Below are 21,014 nucleotides of genomic sequence, written 5' to 3'. Positions count from 1 at the left end.
GTTCCCTGAAGAAACAGAGCACTTCCTCTAATGCAACTCAGGACAGGAAGCTCTAATAGCTTTCTTTGTTCAAGAACTGCAGATTCTAAGGTGAGACTAGAGAGGGAACTCACTACAAAATTCATTCCTAGATCTACATACCATCACATACTTCTGGAAACAATCTTTTAGTTTCTCAGTTTATCTGAAGTACAATAGAAGAACATGCACACAAAGCATTATTGGGCTGTTCCGATACTGAATAAAAAAGGATTCTACTTCCTGAGGCATGAAAATAATTTCAAATACTACAAATACTCTAAAAAAATCCCACAGAGAGTTTATACCTTGTAAAAATATTGGAGAGAATTGCAAAAGAGAGTAACCTTTTTAGAGGGAACTTAAGAAAAGGGGGGTGCCCAGGTGGCTCAGTTGGTTAAAAGTTTGACTCCTGGTTTCTGCTTAGGTTGTGATCTCAGGGTTGTGGGACTGAGCCCCAAGTCAGGCTCTATGCTCAGCGTGGAGTCTGCTTGAGATTCTCTCCCTCTCTCTGCCTCTCCCTGCTCATGTGCTCTCTCCCTTTAAAGTTAAATAAATAAAATCTTAAAAAAGAAATCAATGAGACAAAAAAGCACACGAAGACTGTTTTAGGTAGTCAAAATAAGTAAATAAGCATCTTTTATAAAAAGAATATATATGTAAAGAACAGGAAGAGAAGCTAACACTGGAGAGCACAGGGTAGATAATAAAGTGAGTAAAATGAAGGGCTAAAAACCTGACAAACATAATGGTGAAAATTACTTCATAGCCCTTATGTTTCAAAGAACTGCAATTCTAAACAAAATCATTTACTTATTTATATAGTAGGTATGGTAATATGCTCTTATGGTTCAAGGTAGGAAGAAGATGGAAACCACATGAACCCCTCCCATGTTCTAATCCTTAGAGAGCACTACTTTAAAAGCATCACGGTGCTTTTTCAATTTAAATCAAGGATTCTGAAATAGAACTTATGGGGAATGAGTACTTCATTACTTCAGTGAGTACTTCAGTACTCCGTGGAACCAAACTTAGAATTCCTTCTAGGCAGTATCTGTGATTCAGAAATGTACGTCTAAAATTTTTAACACAAGGCAGCCCGGGTGGCTCAGCGGTTTAGCGCCGCCTGCGGCCCAGGGCCTGATCCTGAGGTCCCAGGATCGAGTCCCACATCGGGCTCCCTGCATGGAGCCTGCTTCTCCCTCTGCCTGTGTCTCTGCCTCTCTCTCTCTGTGTCTCTCATTAATAAATAAATAAAATCTTTTAAACAAATTTAAAAAAATTTTTAACACAAAAATTACCACTAATATTGGGCAGTGAACTAACATGCAGATTCATATAGCTCAGAAACCACACATTACCAGGAAATCTCCCATACTGCAAGCCTAGGCAATCTACTCTTTCAGGGACCCCCTAGAGAGCAGATAGACTCAAGTCCTGAAAACCCTTGTATATGGATTACCTTACCAATTTAGGAAGCACAAAAGGATTCAATGAATCCAAAATTGTCACAAGATTCAAATGGTTTCTCTGGGCCATAAAACCAGGGTTCAAAAAAGTTGGTGGGAACTGTTCTGATTCACAGAGCAGGCCTGTTGAGGAGTTTGTTGAAGAAACAACGTATCAAGTTGTGTTTGGATTTAAATCTACTAGCAACACCAATTCATTTTAACTTCTTCAGCTGGTAAGACAGAAAAACAGGCCTGACGTTTTTCTGATTACCAAATGTTGAATTAGGTTAAAGCAAAATCTAATTCTACGAATTAAGTGAAAAATACAATGTTTTATGTGCATTGATGCTGAAGGTTTCATTCCAGGAAGATTAAAAAAGTATGTATTTAAAACTGAATGAAGATCTCATGAAAAATTTTGTTTAGTACTATAGGAAGAACTATGACTGTCTCTTAAGCTTTTAGAGAAAAAAGAACTTGTATGATTTTGAATTTAAGTAAGAACTTCTCCACCTGTATGCTCACTGTTTCTTTCTACCCTCCAATTCCCTTTTCCTAATTTCTGAGGGAAGAAAGGCTATGATTTATTTTTTCAAGGCCACCTACTCGATACCAAAGTTTCTTTTAATTGTAACTAAAGCTCAAAGCTTTTGGCTTTATAATGACAATCTCTAGTCCTCAGCTTATGCCCTCCTTCCCTGCCACTGTCCACTGCTCTCAACCACCAGGAATGCAAAGTCTTTTTAACACAGGGATCCATTTCTTCCCTGTTCGCTCCCTAGCCCTGACACTGTGCCTAGCAAAAAGAAATTGCTTAATAAGTACTTGTTGATGGAAGCAGCGAACAGTATTGGGCAATATGCAAAGAGCCTTGCTTTGCACAAGGAACAGAGGCAAAATACTCAGCAAAGCGGCAGCTCATGCTTACTTTTCCAGAGTACCTTTCCCCAGCCCAAGAGAGCAACTGTGAATTTTGACTCCCAATATGACAGGAGTAAAGCAGCTCTATAAAAGAATTTTTTACAGCTCATGTTGTAAGAGATCAGAGAGTCAGCACCCTAAGGTTCTATCCAGGAACTGCATTCATTTTGCTTGGGGGGTAGGGTACATGTGATAAGGTTCTCATGCCTGGATCAGCTTGGGATGAATTCTTAATATTCCTTAAAAAAAAAAAAAAAAAGATTTATTCATTCATGAGAGACACACACAGAGAGAGGCAGAGACACAGGCAGAGGGAGAAGTAGGCTTCCCACAAGGAGCCCGATGAGGGACTCGATCCTGAATCCCAGGATTATGCCCTGAGCTGAAGGCAGATGCTCAACCGCTGAGCCACCCAGGGGTCCCTTAATATTCCTAAAACATTCTAAAATACAATCTGTACTGGCTGCCTTCAGGTCTAACCTTGCTTTTAACAATTCTTCCCAAACAGAACTTTAATATTTCTTTAGCAGCCCCCAAATTACACTAAAAGCAGCTCTACCAAAAATTAACTCATTTGGCGGGGAACACAGAGACAGTGACACACACACACCCCTACCCACCCACCCGTCTCCCTAGACCTTCCACAAATGGGCATAAAACATTCAAAATTTGTACTTCTTTCAACTTGCCAAGCATTAAATATTGTGTTTAGTATAAATGTCTACTAGATACCACATACAATCTTTGGCCTTAGACCCATTAAAAAAATAAAAACTTTTCGGGATCCCTGGGTGGCGCAGCGGTTTGGTGCCTGCCTTTGGCCCAGGGCGCGATCCTGGAGACCCGGGATCGAATCCCACGTCGGGCTCCCAGTGCATGGAGCCTGCTTCTCCCTCTGCCTGTGTCTCTGCCTCTCTCTCTCTCACTGTGTGCCTATCATAAATAAATAAAAATTAAAAAAAAAAAAAAAAGTTTTCTAAATCAACAGGACAACAATTAATTGTTGAGTCCAGTGACTTCTACCCTAACAAAGCAGTGACCACTGGACAAGGCCTGTGCCTCATATAGAACCTCCAAGCTATACAGCTTAAGAAATTTGGTATTCCATTTTCTTAGACCAAATGCGGCTAGACCTGCGTGTTCTGCGCACTTCTCAATGAGCAGCATTGTTATCAATCCACAGAGAAGGAAATTAAGGAGGGGGAAGGGTTTTTATTAATAATAAGAACTACGAGAACCTTCTTCTTTTCTTCCTGTCTTGCATTAAAAATAAAACAAAAACAACCCACAACTTGTAAAGAGTAGTAAAGATCTGATTCAAAGTAATAATGGACAACTCAGGAAAATTATGGTGTGTAACTAAACTAATACACTAAACCTTTCTTTCCATCCATAATTATTTGACTTGCTTGGGTTTAAAAATTTTTTTTCATGTATTTAGGTCAATCGGCAGCCACATGTAGAGGACTCCAGTTTACCTGAGTACACATGGGAAAATGACTATTAAATATTCTACTTCAGGAAGCTGTATAATGGGTAGAAGGTCACTATACTATTCTACTTAGGTGTTCTAAAATCTCCATGTTAGAAAACGGCATAATATGTTAAAAATATTAATATAACTTGTGCCAAGTGAAAAAAAAATGACATGTATAAAACCTTTGTTGCCTTGTATAAAAGTCAGGGTCCAACCAGGGCACCTTCTTTAATCTGTCCTTTTTATCCTTTTTCCAGGTCCTTATGTGTACCCACGTAAGATGCTAATGAAAGGTGCTAATGGGAAGAACCAGTTTACTCATGTAAAATAGTGCTGAAAACAATTCCCGCAAGATATCACTAACTTTTAAATACAGAGTATGGAACATTCTTGAGATTGACTTCAATGTTAGATTATCATTTTGAGGAATATCACTGCATAATGTTCCTTGAGGTAATATAAACCGACCGACAAATCCAGGGTATACCAAGGGGTCTACATATGCTTTTTAACTGGTTTGTCCAACACCCTTACCTCTACCCTCTAAACAGTTACATTCATCAATAAAATAAAATTTATTACACCAAAATGCCTATGCACCTCTCAAGACTAGAGGCAAACTACTTACAGAAGGAAGACCCCAAACAGGCAGAATGGAGCTGCAGTTCAATGTTAAAGTATCTTTTACACTGTATTTTTGTACTGCCTTATGGAGGAGGGGACTACATTTCCCCAGCTGCCCTTTCAAAGAACTGCAAGGGGGGAGGGCGCCTGCGTGGTTCAGTCCATTAAGTCTCTGACTCTTGATTTCAGCACAGATCATCATCTCAGGTATGTGAGACCAAGCCCTACATCAGCTCTGCACCGGGCATGGAGCGCTTAAGATTCTCTCTCCCGGGGATCCCTGGGTGGCGCCGCGGTTTGGCGCCTGCCTTTGGCCCAGGGCGCGATCCTGGAGACCCGGGATCGAATCCCACGTCGGGCTCCCGGTGCATGGAGCCTGCTTCTCCCTCTGCCTGTGTCTCTGCCTCTCTCTCTCTCTCTCTCTCTCTCTCTCTGTTCTCTCATGAATAAATAAATAAAATATTTTTTTAAAAAAAAGCCAAATTCAGGGGATCCCTGGGTGGCGCAGCGGTTTAGCGCCTGCCTTTGGCCCAGGGCGCGATCCTGGAGACCCGGGATCGAATCCCACGTCGGGCTCCCGGTGCATGGAGCCTGCTTCTCCCTCTGCCTGTGTCTCTGCCTCTCTCTCTCTCTCTCTTTCTCTGTTCTCTCATGAATAAATAAATAAAATATTTTTTAAAAAAAAAGCCAAATTCAGGGGATCCCTGGGTGGCGCAGCGGTTTAGCGCCTGCCTTTGGCCCAGGGCGCGATCCTGGAGACCCGGGAACGAATCCCACGTCGGGCTCCCGGTGCATGGAGCCTGCTTCTCCCTCTGCCTGTGTGTCTGCCTCTCTCTCTCTCTCTCTCTCTCTGTGACTATCATAAATAAATAAAAAAAAAAAAAAAAAAAAAGATTCTCTCTCCCTCTCCCCTTCCACCTCCTTCTCCCTCTCTAAAAGGGGGCGGGGGGGGGGGTGGGAGAATAACCGCAAAGGAAAAAGGTATGAACACTGTCCTCATGAATACTAACCTAAGCAAACCTAAGTGCGATTTTCTTAAGTGTGGCTAGTCTTTGAGGAGACTGACAGCCAAGTTCGGCCTCCTGGGGGAGCAAGTTCCACAGGTTGATTCACCATTCTATTATATCTAATTTTTATGTGCTCTTAAAGCTTGTAAAATTAAGCCTTGGCAGCTAAAAATCAGCATAACACGCAATGGTCGGCCGTCTTTAAAGTCTGTGGTGGAGTAAAAAATCTAGACCCGACAGGAGGATGTTCAGGCCTAGCAAAGACTGTCAGTGCTTGAAACCCCTGCAAGTTTGGTCAAAGTGATTCAGCGGAGCCCAGAAAGCCCCGATGCTAACGCCCCCTCACCTGATTGAACTCCTCGTCAGCATATATATCAATCAAGTCCACTCCTTCGGACATGGCTCCGGAAGGACGATCGCGAGCCCGGAGAACGGACAAGGCAAGGAAGATGCCACTGCGGTACCCTGGAAGAGGCAAGTTAGAGGCGTGAGGGTCCCGGGCGGGGAGGGGAGCGATGGTTGCCAACCTCCGGTCTCCAGAGACGCAGCATCCCGGCAGCCCAAGCTCGGTCCCACCCGCCCGCCCCGCCCCCGGCCTCGCGCCGCCCCTCGGACTCCCAGGCCGCCGCGGCTCGCGGGGCTCGCTGCCCATCACCCTCGGGCCTGACCCGAGTGCGCCGCAGCTGCCCGGGCGCGACGGCGAAGCCCAGGCCTCCGCTGCGAGGGGCCCCGGGACGGCGCTGCCAAGCACGCCCGCGGGGAAGCCCGCGCCCCAGCCCGCCGCACCTGCCGAGGCCCCACGGCGTCCCGGGCTCGAGTCCCCGCGGGTCTGGTTTCCGGCCGCTTCCACTCCCCACCCGGGCCCAGTCCTCGCCCCCAGCTAGGCCCGCCCCGCTCCCTCCCCACAGATCCAGCCCGGCGCGCTCGGCCTCCTCCTTCAAAGCCCGCACCTCCCACCGCCCGTCGCCTCCGACTGCCCCAAACTCAACCGACCCCCTCCCAGTCTCAGCGCTGGCCCCGCGCCCTCTTCCGGCTCAGCCGGCCCCCGGCCGCGCGCCCCCGTTACCGGGAATATGGCGGCGGCGGCGGCGAGTCCGGACTAGGCCCGAAGCGCGCGAACCGCTCTCGGCCCCAGGCCCCGCCCCCTCCGCCTCTGGCGTCACGCGCACAGCCACTTCCGCCACACGCAGGGACGCATCTTCCGGCTCAGGCGCTCGGCGCCGAGGTGCGCGGTTCAGGCGTTCGGAAGTTCCCGGAAGTGGCCGAGCTGTAGGTTTCCGGTGCGGGTCGGGAAGGATGGCGGAGGCCGCCACGTTCCCGGGTCTGGCACGGGTGAGGCGAGTGGAGGTCTCAGGGCCCTGGGCAGGCCGTAGTGGGGGCTGAGTCCCGGCTTACAACGCAGTCGTGGGGACTGCGAGGAGCGTGCAGCTGCCTGGTATCCCAGGGCAAGGGCGGAGCCAAGGAGGGATGCGCCTTGCAACGTAGGAGATTCAGGTCACGTTCACTCCTTGCTGAGCCCGCCGTGCCCGTCCCGTGTGCGAGACGCGGTGCAGATGTCACCTGTTTCCCCGGTGGAGCTGGCTGCACCGCCTCTGCGCCAGATCTGAAGTCTGTTGTGTGGTCTAATACCTGTTAACGATTGTGCAACTCGAGGTCATGCGTTGTTGTCTTAGGGCTCCTCGTGGACACTGAACTGCTCTCAGTGCTGCTTTTTTGCTGCTTCTCATGATGTATTTGTAGGCCGCGTTGTCGCTCGTCTCAAGATCTTTCCGAATTCCCCTTGTGATCTTTGACCCATTTGAACCATTGGTCATTCGTGAGCCAGAGTGTCGGTGACTTTCACATATTCGTAGATTTTCCAGTTCTCCTTCTGATGTCGGTCTCTAGTTTCATCTCATTGCGGTCCTTTGTGGCCTTTTGATCTTTTTTTAATTTTTTTTTAATTCGGTAAGGCCTAGTTTGCATCCCAACGCGATCTATCTTGGAGAATGTTCCTATCCAAGTGTGCCTGAAAATAGTGTATTCTGCTGCTGGTTGGGATGTTCTGTATGTGTCCATCCCCATCTTGGTCCATTTGGTCTGGAGCTGTCGTTCAGGGCTTCGGTTGACTATATTGACCTTTTTTTTTTTTTTTTTCTGTCCAGGAGTTCTATCCGTTACTGAATGTGGAATATTGAAATCTGTTTTTATTGGGTTGCTGTTGATTTCTCGCTTCAGTTCTGCCAGTGTTTGCTTCATATGTTTGAGTGCTCTCATGTTGATTGGAAACATATGACTGTTAAATATTCCTGGCACGTTGACCCCGTTACCATTATATAATAAATGTCTCTTATTTCGTGACGGTTTTTTTTTTTAAATTTTTATTTATTTATGATAGTCACAGAGAGAGAGAGAGGCAGAGACACAGGCAGAGGGAGAAGCAGGCTCCATGCAGGGAGCCCGACGTGGGATTCGATCCCGGGTCTCCAGGATCGCGCCCCGGGCCAAAGGCAGGCGCCAAACCGCTGCGCCACCCAGGGATCCCTGGCCATTTTTTAAAATAAGCTTTCTGCCCCTTTCTCTTTTCTTCTTCTGAGTTCCCATATTATTTATACTTGTTTACTTGATAATGTCCCATAAGTCCCTTATGTGCATTTCACTTTCTTTCGTTCTTTTTTTAATTCCTCTGATTGGGAAATTTCAAATGACTTATATTTGAGTTCACAGATTCATTCTTCTGCTTGATCAAGTCTGCTAGTTGACCCTCATAGTAAATTATGTTTGTTTGGTTTTTATATTCTTTGGTTCTAAAATTTGTTTAGTTCTTTTTAAGTATTTTTCTGTTGATATTCTCATTCTCTTCATGCATTGTTTTCCTGAGCCAATTGAACATCTTGAAGACAGCTGTTTTGAGTTCTTTGTCAGGTAATTTATATGCCTGTTTCTTTAGGGTTGTCTTTTACACATTTATTTCGTACTTTTGATCAGGCCGTGTTTCTTCATGTCCCTTGAATTTTATGTGGTGTCTACACTTTTGAAAAAACAGCTCTCCCAGTCTTTTTGGACTGGCTTTGTACAAGGAAAGACCTTTGTCACCAGTCAACTTGGCTAGAGATTCCAGGAGCCTCTCAGACTTTTGTCTTCTCCAGGCTTGTGCATGTAAACTCCAAGTTGGAAGGATTTCATGTCTTCTTTTTTCAGGAGCCTCTTACTTGGTTTCTGGGTTTCTCATAAAAGGGAATCGGTCCATGTGTTGTTGAGTTGGGGTCTGTGTGAGTTGTGTCTGTGGAGTCTGTGTCTGTGGTGTCTGTTCCATCATCTTGCTGATGTCACTACCTTATAATTGCATCTTGATAGGTTTTGCCCTTCTCCTGATTGGGAGCCTTTGGGAGATTGAGGACCATGCCATCACTGTATGCTCAGATTTTAACACAGACAAGCAACTAAAATGTATACCATTCCACAAGAATTTTAAGGGAATACAAAGGAAAGAGAAAATATTTCTATTGAAGAATTTCCAGAAAGATACTTGTTAAGAACATATTTGTAGTTAGAGCTGGATTCTAGTCTTAACTGCAATTACTGTTTAGGTGACCTTGGTTAAGTTGTTTAACTTCTCAGAGCCTCCACTTCCTAAGTTATAAAGTGGGGACAGTATCAACATAACTTCTTAAGAACTAAATGAGATTGAATGCATTTAACACCTAGTAAGTATTGAGTGGATGACTGAGGGTAAGTCCTCATAAAGATGTTTGTGGTTTATTTCAGATGCTTGCTCTGTCAAGGCGCCACCTAGTGTCTCCTTTGCTCAGCACACCATCCAACCGTTTCTACAGAGGTGATAGCCCAACAGACTCCCAAAAAGACATGATTGAAATCCCTTTGCCTCCATGGCAGGAGCGAACCGATGAATCCATAGAAACCAAAAGAGCCCGGCTGCTCTACGAGAGCAGAAAGAGGGGAATGTTGGAAAACTGTATACTCCTTAGGTAGGGAAATATGAGATTTGGTGTCACTTCTCTTTCCCTGGAGATAGCCTTTTCAACTTTGTTCTTTTTCTCATTTTTAGCCTCTTTGCTAAAGAGTATCTGCACCACATGACTGAGAAACAGCTGAACCTCTATGATCGCCTGATTAATGAGCCCAGTAATGACTGGGATATTTACTACTGGGCCACAGGTACTGGCATGATCAGCAAGCAGCATGATGTGAAAAATAGGATGACTTGCACCGATTTGAGTCTGGAATATTTTTGTCTTTCTATTCATGCAGTGGACACTCAGTCCAGTAGACCCTCAACCCCAGTAGCACTCCAAATTTTTCAAAGTGTGCAAAGTTGTTTTATTAGTTAAAGTTCTTTGTTTGCAAGTAATGGAAACCTGTCTAACTTAAGCAAAAAAGGAGTTTAGTGGGATGGTGTGGAAAGACAGTTGTTATAGAAAAAACAGGCTGGCAGTGGTATGGAACCTGACAACTGTAGAAGGCTACATAGCAAGAGTTTCTTGGTAGTCTCACTTCAGCACTGCCTTTGGGAAGAATGGTTCTTACTGTATATAATTAGGATTAGCTTTGGCTATGAGTAAAACAAACAAAAAATCCAAAACAATAATAGCTCAAACAAATCAGGATTGTATTTTTTCTTTCTCATAACAGAAGTCCAGAGGTAGGCATTCCATTCAGAAGCCATGAACTCCAGATTCCTCTTGATTCACTTCATCCTCAGCATGTACTGTCTTCCTCATGGTCACAGGTGGTTGCTGCAGGTCTATTCATCATGTCTGTGTTTCAGCCAGGAGTAAATGTGTAGAAGCACATGCCTTATTCTTTATGGATCCTTCTCAGGAGATTATACACCACACTTCCACTTATTTTCCATTGTCCACAGTTCAGTCACATGGCTTTGCCAGTCATGATGAAAATATAGTCTATTCAATGCATCCAGCTACAGTGGGAGTTCTGTTATCAGGAAAAATGGGAGAATGGATCTTAGAGCATATCTCATTCATTTTTGGTACACTCTGGGTCTTCTGGTTTTATGTTTGCAGTCTATATTTGAGTCATAAAGTAGAAACCATTCTGTAGGTTCTGAGTATAAAGTGACATAATACAGAGTCCAGAGGCTTATATAAACATTGGAAAGCCCACAAAGTATAAACTGTTTACTCTCTGGCCCTTTATTGTTAAGTAAAATTTCATCATGTGGATGTACCACAGTTTGTTTATCCATTGACCAGCTGAGGGACATGAGGGTGTTTCCAGTTTGAGGCAATTATGAATAAAGCCACTACAAATGTTTGCATATAGCTTTTTGTGGATGCAGATTTTAGTTTTTCTTGGATAAATACCCAGGAAAAGCGTCACTGAGTCATATGGTAAGTGTATGCTTAGGACATTTTTTTTGTAACAGGACAGGTAGTAAATATCTTAGGTTTTGCAGAGCATACAGTCTCTGTCATGAGTCTTCAACTCTTGCTATTGAAGCATGCAAACTGCCACAGACCGTAGGTAAACAAACAAGTGTGGCTGCATTGCAATAAAATTTTGTTGACACTGAACTTTGATTTCATATAATTTTCGCGTGTCATAAAATATCCTTTTGACTTTTTTCCTCAGCCATTTAAAAGTCATGCTTAGCGGACAGGCCCTACAAAAACAGGCAGCAGGCCATAGTTTGTTGACTCCTATGCTAAGTGAAAGAGGCCAGGCTCAAAGACTGGCCATATTTTTATTGTATGATTAAATACATTGGCTGCCCTGAGCTGAAGGCAGATGCCCAACCACTGAGCCATCCAGGCATCCCCAAAGAGCAGTTTTTAATTTTGGTGAAGTACAATGTTTTATTTGGTGACATAGCTGATTGTGCTTTTGATACTATGTCTAAAAATTTGCCTTGGGATGCCTGGATGGCTCAGCGGTTGAACATCTGCCTTTGACTCAGGGAGTGATCCTGGAGTCCCGGGATCGAGTCCCACATCAGGCTTCCCGCAGGGAACATGCTTCTCTCTCTGCCTATGTCTCTGCCTTCTTAGTGTCTCATTAATAAATAAATAAAATCTTAAAAAAAATTTTTTTTTTAAATCTGCCTTATCTGAAGTCAAAGATTTTCTTTGTTTTCTTCTAGGAATTTTATAGTTTGAGAATCACTTGTTCAGGGGCGCCTGGGTGACTCAGTTAAGTGTCTGCTTTTGGCTCGGGTCATGATCTCAGGGAACTGGGATCAAGTGCCACGTTGGGTTCTCTGCTCAGCAGGAAGTCTGCCTCTCCGTCTCCCTCTGTTCTCTGTCTTGCTCACTCACTGTGTCAAATAAATAAAATCTTTAAAAAAAGAATCACTGGTTCAATTTCTCAAAACATTCCTGCTTGGATTTTGATTGGAGTTGTGTTAGATCAACAGATCAAATTGGGAAACTTAGCAATTCAGAATTGTCTCATCTGTGAACATGATATATCTCCATTTTTCGGTCTTTTGACTTTTAAAAAAACTATTCTTTAAAAATTTATTTGGGATAGAAAGAGAGCATGAGCTGGAAAGAGGGGCAGAGGAAAAGGGACAAGCAGAGTCCCCACTGAGCAGGGAGCCTGACATGGGGCTCGATCCCAGGACTCTAGGATCATGACCTGAGCCAAATGCAGATGCTTAACCAACTGAGCCACCCAGGCACCCTTTAGGTCTTTGACTTCTTTAAACAGCATGTTATCTACTGTTGTATAACAAATTACCCCAAAACTTACTGGCTTAAAACAAACCTACTTTTATTATTTCAACTTTTCTGTGGGTCTGGAATCCAGTCATGGCTTAGTTGGGTCCTACCCTTTACTCTGTCACAAAGTTATAATCATGGTGTCAGCCTACGATCTGGGGCTTCATCTGAAGGCTCAGCTAGGAGAGGATATGTTTTAAGTTCTCATTGGCACAAATTAAATTCCTCACAGGTTCCCCACCTGCAGGCCTAAGTTCCTTGCTGGCTGTTGCCTACAGGTTGCCTTCTGTTCCCTGTTCCCTCTCCTGCTGGGAAGCTTGCTTCTTCAAAGTGTGCAAGCCAAGAAGGCAAGAGAGGAGTCTGCTAGCAAGATGGAAGTCTTAGTGTTTTATAACCTAATCACAGAAATGACATTCTGTTATCCTTGCCATCTTCTGGTGGTTAGAATCAAGCCATTAAGGTCCAGCCTGAAGCAGTGGGGTGGGGTGAGACTCATACAAAGGGCATGATATCTGGAGGTGGAGATCATTGGGGGCCATCCTAAAAATCTACAGTCCATATTTTGTAGTTTTCGGCATATTGGGTTATATTTTGCTGGATTTATACCTAGGTGTTTCATATATTTTGGGACTGTTATAAATGATACTTTAAGAAAAATTTTCAGTTTCCCATTGTTGGTAGGATATAGATAGAAAATTGATTTTTGTATACTGCTATTTTGTAGATTCTTTGGGATTTTTTCTATGTAGACAATCGTGTCATCTGTGAACAGAGAAGGTTTTCTTTCTTCTTTTCCAATCTGTATGCCCTTTATATCTTTAATTTGTTTTATTGCATTGTCTGGGATCTCTGGTATAATGCTGAATAGCAGCAGTTAGAGCGGCATCCTTGGCTTGTTACTAGCATTGGGGGAAAGTAGTATTTCACCGTTAATATAATGTTAACTGTAGGTTAGTTGTAAATGCCTTTTATCAGATTGAGAAAACTTCCCTCTTTTTTTTAATATGTATGTTGAATGTTTTTTCATAAATGTTGAATTTTGTCAGGTGCTTTCTAGGCGTTTCTATAGAGATGATTGTTTGGTCCTATGATTTTTTTCCCCCTTAGTTTAGTGATATGATGAATTTTTGATTGATTCTTTTTTCTTTTTTTAAGATTTTATTTATTCATGAGAGACTCAGAGGGAGAAGCAGGCTCCCTCTGGGGAGCCTAATGCAGGACTGGATCCTAGGACCTTGGGATCACACCCTGAGCTGAAGGCAGACGCTCAACCACTGAGCCACCCAGGCGACTCTGATTAATAGACTTTCAAATATTGGATCGACCTTGCATCACCACAATAAATACCACCTGACCTGGATATGTATTGCTTGATTTGATTTGCTAATAGTTTGGAGATCTTTGTGTCTGTCTTCATGAGGGTACTGATGTGTAGTTCTCTTATAATGTCATCTGGTTTTGATCAGGGTAATGCTGGCTTCATAAAATGAGTTGTGAAGTGCTTTCCTCTTTCATTTTCTGGAATAGTATGTAGAATTGCTGTGATTTCTTCCTTAAATATTTAGTAGAATTTCCTAGGAAATTCATCTGGATCTGAGGTTTTTCTCTGGTGGAAGTTTTTAACTGTAAAACCTAATTTTTTTTTTTTTTATAGCTATGGAACAATTCAAATCACCTGTTTCTTTTTGGGTCAGGTTTGTTAGTTAGTGTGTTTTTAATAAATTTGGCCACATTAACACCTAAGCTGTTAGTAAGTCTGTGGATATAAAGTTGTGGTCATAGTCCCTTTTCCTCTGAATGTCTGAAGAGCTGTAGTGAGGTCCCTCCTTTATTTCTGATATTGGTGATTTGTGGAGTTTTTTCTTTTTTTCTTGATCAGTTTGGCTAAAGGTTGATCTTGATCCATTTTATTTATTTTTTCAGAGAACCATAAAAATTTTGATTTCATTGTTTTTTCTGTTTTTCTTTTTCTAATTTCATTGATTTCTGCTTTTTATTTTCTTCTGCTTGTGTTGGGCTTAATTTGTTCTTATTTTTTTAGTTTTGTAAGATGGAAGTTGAGCTCATTGATTGAAACCTCTTTTTCCAATGTAAGCATTCAATACTATTAATTTCCCCTTAAGTGCCGCATTGGCTTCATGTTGCAAATTTGAATGTGTTATGTTTTCATTTTCATTCAATTCCTAATTTCCCTTCTGACTTCCTCTGACCCATGAGTTGTGTAGAAGTTTCATTTAAAATATTTCCAGATATTTTTCTGTTACTGATTCCAGTATGACCACAGAACTTATGTTGTGTAGTTTTAGGTCTTTTAAGTCTCTTAAAATTTGTTTTGTTGCCTGAACTATGGCTGTGATACCTGATAAATGTCTCATGTTCACTTACTTGAACATAATGTGTCTTTTGAACCTGTGGATGAACTGTGCTATAAATGTCAACTAGGACAACTTCTTTGATGCTGTTCTTCATGTTCTCTATATTCTGACAGGTTTCCTCTGTCATTCTGTTAATTAGTAAGAGAAGAGTGTTGAACTCTCCATTTATAATTGCGGATTTGTCTATTACTCCTTTCAATTTTCTGTTTTTCTTTCATATATTTTGAAGCTTTGTTTTGTGAAAACATTTAGGATTGTTGTATCTTCTTGATGAATTGTACTCCTTTACCATTTTTTATGTAATGTCTTTCTTTATTGCTGATAATATTCTTTGTTCTAAAGTATCTGATAGTAATTTAGATACACCAGCTTTCTTTAGATTAGTGTTTGCATGGTATATATTTTTTCCACCTATGTTAGTTTTTCTATGCTACATATTAAATTACTAGAAACTTAGTGGTTTTAGATAATATAGTTTGTACATATTTATACATATACTCATAGTTCTATAGGTGAGAAGTTCTATAGGCCTGTAGCTTAGTCTGACATTGGTGTCAGCTATTCTGCAGTCCTGTCTGGAAGCTCATTCAGGTTCTTAGAATTCATTTCTTTGTAGTTGTAGGACTGAGATTCCACTTGTCTTGCTACCTGTCGATCTCTTTCACCTCCTGGAAGGCACTTGCAGGTCCTTGCTACATGGTTCCTTCCATCTCAGCAATGGAGATTCTCCCTCACATGGAATACCTCTCAACACTTCAAATCTCTCTGGCTTTCCTTCTGCCACCAGCTGGAGAAAACTACTTTTAAAGAGCACATGTGGGGGCCTCAGTAGGTCATTTGGTTAAGCATATGACTCTTGGTTTTGACTAGGGTCAAGATCTCATGGTTCTGAGATTGAGCTCCGTGCTGGGTGTGGAGCCTGCCTTAAGATTCTCTCTCTCCCTCTCCCCCTCCCCCTTTAAAAAACTAAATAAAGAGCACATGTGATTTGGTCAGAACCACTTGGATAATTTGCCTTTCCTGAGGTCAGCTGTGCCATGTAACGTAACCCAACCATGGTAGTAAAAATCATGCTCACAGTCCTGAGGATTATGCAGGGCTTATATATCAGGGGAGTGGGAAATACTGAGGGCCAACTTAGAAGTTTGCCTCCCACACCATCCTTTTACATTTAACCTATCTCTGTCTTTATATTTAGATCGAGCTTCTTATAGATAGCATATGTAGTCTCTTTTATTCAGTCTTATAGTCTCTGTTTTCATTGGTGTGTTTTGGCTATTTGCATATATTCAGTGAACAATGTGGTTGAATTAAGATCTATCATCTTTTTCTTGTCTTTCTCCATCTGTTCTTTTTCTCTTTACCTCTCTAGTTCTAGTTGGGTTTTTTTTGGATTTAAAAAAAATTTTTTTAAGATTTCATTGATTTATTCATGAAAGAGAGAGAGAAAGAGAAGCAGAGACAGAAGCAGGCTTCCCACAGAGCAGGGAGCCTGATGCAGGACTCGATCCCAGGACTCTGGGATCATGACCTGAGCCGAAGGCAGATGCTTAACCAACTGAGCCACCCAGGCACCCCTCCATGGTTTTTTAATTGAGTATTTTATTTTTTAAAAAGATTTTATTTATTTATTTATCTATCTATTTATTTATTTATTTTAAAGATTTTATTCATTTATTAATGAGAGACACAGAGAGAAAGAGAGAGAGAGAGAGAGAAAGGCAGGGACACAGGCAGAGGGATAAGCAGGCTCCATGCAAGGAGCCCTATGTGGGACTCGATCCCAGGACTCCAGGATCATGCCCTGGACCAAAGGCAGGCACCAAACAGCTGAGCCACCCAGGGATCCCCAGATTTTATTTATTTATTTGAGAGAGAGAGAGAGAGCACATGCATGAGCAGGAAGAGGGGCAAAGAGAGAGGGAGCAGTAGACTCCCCACAGAGCAGGGAGCCCAATGCAGGGCTCGATCCCAGGACCCCGGGATCATGACCTGAGCCAAAGATAGATGCCTAACTGACTGAGCCACCTAGGCATCTCTTAATTGAGTAATTGAAATTTCATATGACCTCCATTGTTGGTTTATTATTTATTACTTCCTATTATAATCTTTTAGTGATTGCCCTTGGCTTTACATATACATCCTTAATTAATCAGTCTCTCTTCAAGTACTATTAACTGTATCACATACGATGTAAGAACTTCACATTAATATACTCCCAAATCCTCCCTCCCATCTGTTGTCGTAGTTTTCACTTAAGCTGTAAGCCTACACTATATTTCTTTAGTTTCACTTTAGACAGTCATTTTTAGAGCCGCTTAAAATAAGGAAAAGAATATACTTTACATTTGTATATATAAATTATAACTTTTAGGGGATCCCTGGGTGGCTCAGCCATTTGGCACCTGCCTTTGGCCCAGGGCATAATCCTGGAGTCCTGGGATTGAGTCCTTTGTCAGTCTCTTTGCATGGAGTCTGCTTCTCCCTCTGCCTGTGTCTCTGCTTCTCACTCTCTGTGTGTCTCTCATGAATAAATGAATAAAATCTTTTAAAAAATTATAACTTACATTGCGTCATATATATATATATATACACAAAAATATATAACAATGTATCAAATACACTAACCTTTATTTTAATTGTCTAGAGATTTTCATTTCTTTGTATTTCTTTTCTTTGTATAGATCCATTTTTCTATCTGTATCCTGTTCCTTCTGCCTGAAGAACTTCCTTAAATATTTCTTGTAGTGCAGATCCACTATTATGAATTATCTCTGTTTTTGTAATTTTTGAAAGATATTTTCACTGGGTGTAGAATTACAGGCTCACAGTATTTTCTTTCAGCACTTTACAGGGACATACTTCTTTTGCTTTTAGTGTGCAGGATTGAGTCAGTCTGATTGGGAGTTGGCACTGGCTTCGGGTTTGCTGTCTTGGTTACCTTCATTGTACCATTAACTTCCAATTCCCATCGAGTTACCAGGTTCTGTTTCCTGGTTTGTGTAGCAGACGAGAGGTCTGCTATGTCTTTACTCCTGTATATGTAACATATCTTTCCTGAATGTTTATAGCATTTCATCTGTGGTTTCTAGCTGTTGAATACGATGTGTCTGGATGTTTGTCCTTGGTATTTTTCCTGCTTGGGTTCCCTGGGCATGTTGGGTCCTATTACACAGTTTCTTATTACTCTACAGCTTTTCGATTCTGTTTTGTGTCTTTAAGTCTTTTCTTTATATGTATCAGGTTGGGGAATTTCTATTGGGTAAGACCGATTGATTTGTCTTCCAGTGGCCAGTTCTTTCCTTGACTGCAGTGTTGAGTCTCTTGATTAGCCTGTTGAGGTCAATCTGCTTATTTGCTACTGTATTTTTTTTTTAACATTTATGTTTGACTTTTATAGTTCCCAACTCTACTGAAGTTGCTCATCTGTTCCTACATTTTGTTTACTTGTTCTGCTACAGCTTTTAACATATCAGTTCTTTAAATTTGGTAGTAGTTCTAAAATTGGTGTCACCCCCGAGGTTTTTTCTGTTGACTGCTTTGTCCCTTTGCAGTGTGTGTTTGTCTCCTTTTGTGTGCATGTGTATCTCATAATTTTTGATTGAGTGTTAGACATTATGAGCAAGACAGTAAAGACTGAAGTAAATAGTATTCATGCCTGGAAATGGGCATGCTTCCAGCAGGCTGTTAGTATGGGGATGGAGTCAGTCTAGTTAGGAGTTAAGCTTGCCTGGATTCTGTTAGGGCTTTGCTTCCCTTCACTGCACCACAAGCCTCTATTGCTACCATCTGCTTTGAGTAGGGGCTGAGTTTCCGGAAGGTATTTCTCAATGTTCCTGTTCTACCCTCAGCTTTCAGCCTTCCTTCTATTTTTGTGCCTCTAAGGGAATCTCTGTGCTCCTCTTGCTTTTCCCCAGCAGTAAATTACTGTTGCTTCCCACTTAGTGCTTCCCTCCCTTGGGGCGGGGAAGGAAGGCTGGGAGAACATTTTCTGTTATCCTGGTTCAGTCCCTGTGGCCCTGCTTCTCAGGGATGGGCTTTCTCTGTGGCCCTGCCTATCCCACAGGAGTAGAAGTTTGTTTGTTTTGTTTTGTTTTTCTATTCTTTTTTCACCATCCCAAAAAGGTCTCCTCACGTGTGTTCAGTAGGAGACAGGATTTGCAGACCTACTCCCAGTTTCTAATGGCTTTTGTTCTGTAGAGAAGAAGGGCCAGGCTGGGCTTTATGCTTTTCTTGCAGTCTTGGCTGCTCCCCTGCTTCTGACCTGCACCGCTCAGGGAGGTGTTCTCACACCTCCTGACCTGAACCTACCATGGATCAGGATCCAGGAGCAGGAGCATACTCGGGAGGTTTGTTGAGAATAGTCCACAGGATGTGCATTCCCCCAGTGTCTGTGGCTAGCCCACACTTGGCTTGTAGCAGTTTGTAAAAAATTGTAGCCAAACTCTTCTTCCCTGCCAGATGGTCTCTAGCATCTCTTCTTCCTGGGCCCTGTCTCAGGCAAGCAGATGCTCATGTGCAATTTCTCCTTTGAGGGCCTTCCCTTAGATCTTATTCTACTTGGTTGCCCCATGACCTCAGTTCTCAGATGACTTCTCAGAAAGTCATGCTGTTTATGGTTTTTCTGGCTTTTCTTGTGAGGATGAGCACAGTGTTCTTTCCAACTTGTACCATCCTTAGGGGAAGCCTAAATCTCCTGGACTTCATTTCAGTGATCACAGAAAAAGAAAAAGATGACAAGCCCACTAGATGCTGGGCTCGGTGCTGAGTGAGGGGGAATTCAGCTTTGTTTTGAGAAATTCTCTCTCCTGGCATTGTAGTCTTGATAGGAGAGTCATTCTCAAACACATTACCTAAGCTTTCCCCGGGGAAGGCTTTGCTTGTAATTGGAATCTTACTCAAGTGTCTTAGGGTAGAGAGAGAGAGGTGGGAGGTAAACAACCATACTGGGACCTCCTCGCACACTCCTAAGACACACTCTCATGTCTTTGCTCCGTGCTGTTGTGGCCTCCATCCAAACCTGGTTCTCCAGGTTCACATCCATCTTGTGTTCCTCTAATAGCCTTCTAAGAAATTCCTTTTTGCTGAAGTTAGTAGAGCCACTAGTTTGTCATGTACAACCAAGGACTTCTGCCTCTGGAAATGTATAAGCTGGAAGAAGAAACACAATACCCAGAAAACACTGAGATATCAAGGCAAAGCAAAATGGTGCCACCAAGCTTGGACAGGTCAGGGGTCGGCAGACTTGTTCATAAAAGACCAGACAGTAAATATTTTAGTCTGTGGCCATATGGTCTCTGTTGGAACTATTCAGCTCTACCATCCTAGGTAAAAGCAGCCATGGACAATATGTAAACAGATGGGAGCAGCTGTTCCAATAGAGCTATTTACAGTACAGCTCCTGCTGTAGGCTACCATGTATATTTAGAGGAAGAATGGAGACAGTCTGTGTATCTACTGGTTCTTTGCAGAGGCCAGAGTTTCAAGTTTCAGGGTCCTTATGCCTGAGTACTGACTGACATAATTCTTTCTGCCCATTCTTCTCTTACAGAAGCAAAACCAGCCCCAGAAATATTTGAAAACGAAGTCATGGCACTGCTGAGAGACTTTGCTAAAAACAAAAACAAAGAGCAGAGACTGCGTGCCCCAGATCTGGAATACCTCTTTGAAAAGCCACATTGAGGGCAGCCTGGGTGGCTCAGCGGTTTAGTGCCGCCTTCAGCCCAGGGCGTGATCCTGGAGACCCAGGATCGAGTCCCACGTCGGGCTCCCTGCAAATAAAATCTTTAAAAAAAAAAAAAAAAAAGAAAAGCCACTTTGAGCTGTGTACCACTGCCTGCCATGGGGGCTCAGTCCCTGGACTCTAGGGTAGACACACTGGCCTTGACCTCCTGCTTCTCCTTAGAAACTCAGTCCACCCAGACCATTTGTCTTATCTCAAGTGATGGACCCATCTCGTAGGACGTGTCAATGTTAAGTGTGACTCATTCAAACACTTATTTTGCTCAGTTTTAATCCTCAAAAGGGGTTGCTGGGGTTGCCACCACTCTGGCCTATTCCCTGGCTCCTCGCTCTGGAGGCAGGCCTCTGCCACAGGAGGGCACTGTTGGGGAAGCGATTGTGCTGGCTCATTGCTTTAGCCAGTAGCATATGCCTGGTGAAAGGACGCAGCCACAGCTGCTGGTGCTGTGTGTTGAGCTTCCCTGAGCAGCCCAGGGCTTTGTTCAAGTGAAATCTCCCCGACCACCTTCCAACCTGTATGGTTCTTCCTGCCAAGGGAGGTGGACCCAAGCCCCCTGAGCCAAATCTTTTAGAGGCACAGCAGGCAGAACGAGGGCAGCCAGCAGGAATGTGTGGGTATGCTGCTGACGAAGTCCACATCCTCATCATCAGATTTTCTCCAAAACATTCACTGTAAACTGAAGATAATTAAATATTAAAGAATATTTTACAAAGGAAAA

The 21,014-nt window shown here is 42.8% G+C and overlaps 3 protein-coding genes across 13 annotated transcripts in view; 2 read left to right on the top strand and 1 right to left on the bottom strand.

Moving 5' to 3' along the window:
- The window catches only part of TMEM216 (transmembrane protein 216), a 29,736-nt gene extending 25,480 nt beyond the window's left edge, over positions 1-4,256 (top strand). For all 4 annotated transcript variants that reach the window (XR_005373686.1, XR_005373685.1, XR_005373683.1 and 1 more), the window contains one exon: positions 4,125-4,256. The gene's annotated coding sequence lies outside the window, so the exon portion shown is untranslated. The remainder of the gene's footprint in view (positions 1-4,124) is intronic.
- CPSF7 (cleavage and polyadenylation specific factor 7) overlaps positions 1-6,720 on the bottom strand; it is a 26,107-nt gene extending 19,387 nt beyond the window's left edge. For 5 of the 7 annotated variants that reach the window (XR_005373682.1, XM_038564378.1, XM_038564374.1 and 2 more), the window contains exons 1-2: positions 6,565-6,720; positions 5,845-5,963 (exon numbers count right to left, since the gene is read on the bottom strand). Coding sequence is in view for 6 of the 7 variants with exons in the window: in XM_038564378.1 (XP_038420306.1) it covers positions 5,845-5,898 (54 nt within the window). In the remaining variant the exon portion in view is untranslated. Of the gene's footprint in view, positions 1-5,844; positions 5,964-6,284; positions 6,399-6,491 lie in introns of those variants that run through there. The other 2 variants (XM_038564375.1, XM_038564377.1) reach the window with 2 other exon arrangements.
- SDHAF2 (succinate dehydrogenase complex assembly factor 2) lies at positions 6,673-21,014 on the top strand. 2 transcript variants are annotated; one of them, XM_038564381.1, is made up of 4 exons: positions 6,673-6,830; positions 9,246-9,466; positions 9,547-9,656; positions 20,105-21,014. In XM_038564381.1, exons 1-4 carry the CDS (start codon positions 6,795-6,797, stop codon positions 20,233-20,235), a joined length of 498 nt encoding a protein of 165 aa, XP_038420309.1. In that variant the 5' UTR covers positions 6,673-6,794; the 3' UTR covers positions 20,236-21,014. The 2 variants fall into 2 exon arrangements, with proteins under 2 accessions (XP_038420309.1, XP_038420310.1); XM_038564382.1 differs by lacking the exon at positions 6,673-6,830 and adding an exon at positions 6,872-6,992.

Source organism: Canis lupus, chromosome 18 (genome assembly GCF_011100685.1).
Source record: "Canis lupus familiaris isolate Mischka breed German Shepherd chromosome 18, alternate assembly UU_Cfam_GSD_1.0, whole genome shotgun sequence".
Taxonomy (NCBI): Eukaryota; Metazoa; Chordata; class Mammalia; order Carnivora; family Canidae; genus Canis; species Canis lupus.
This window is presented reverse-complemented; position numbering and strand designations above follow the sequence as displayed.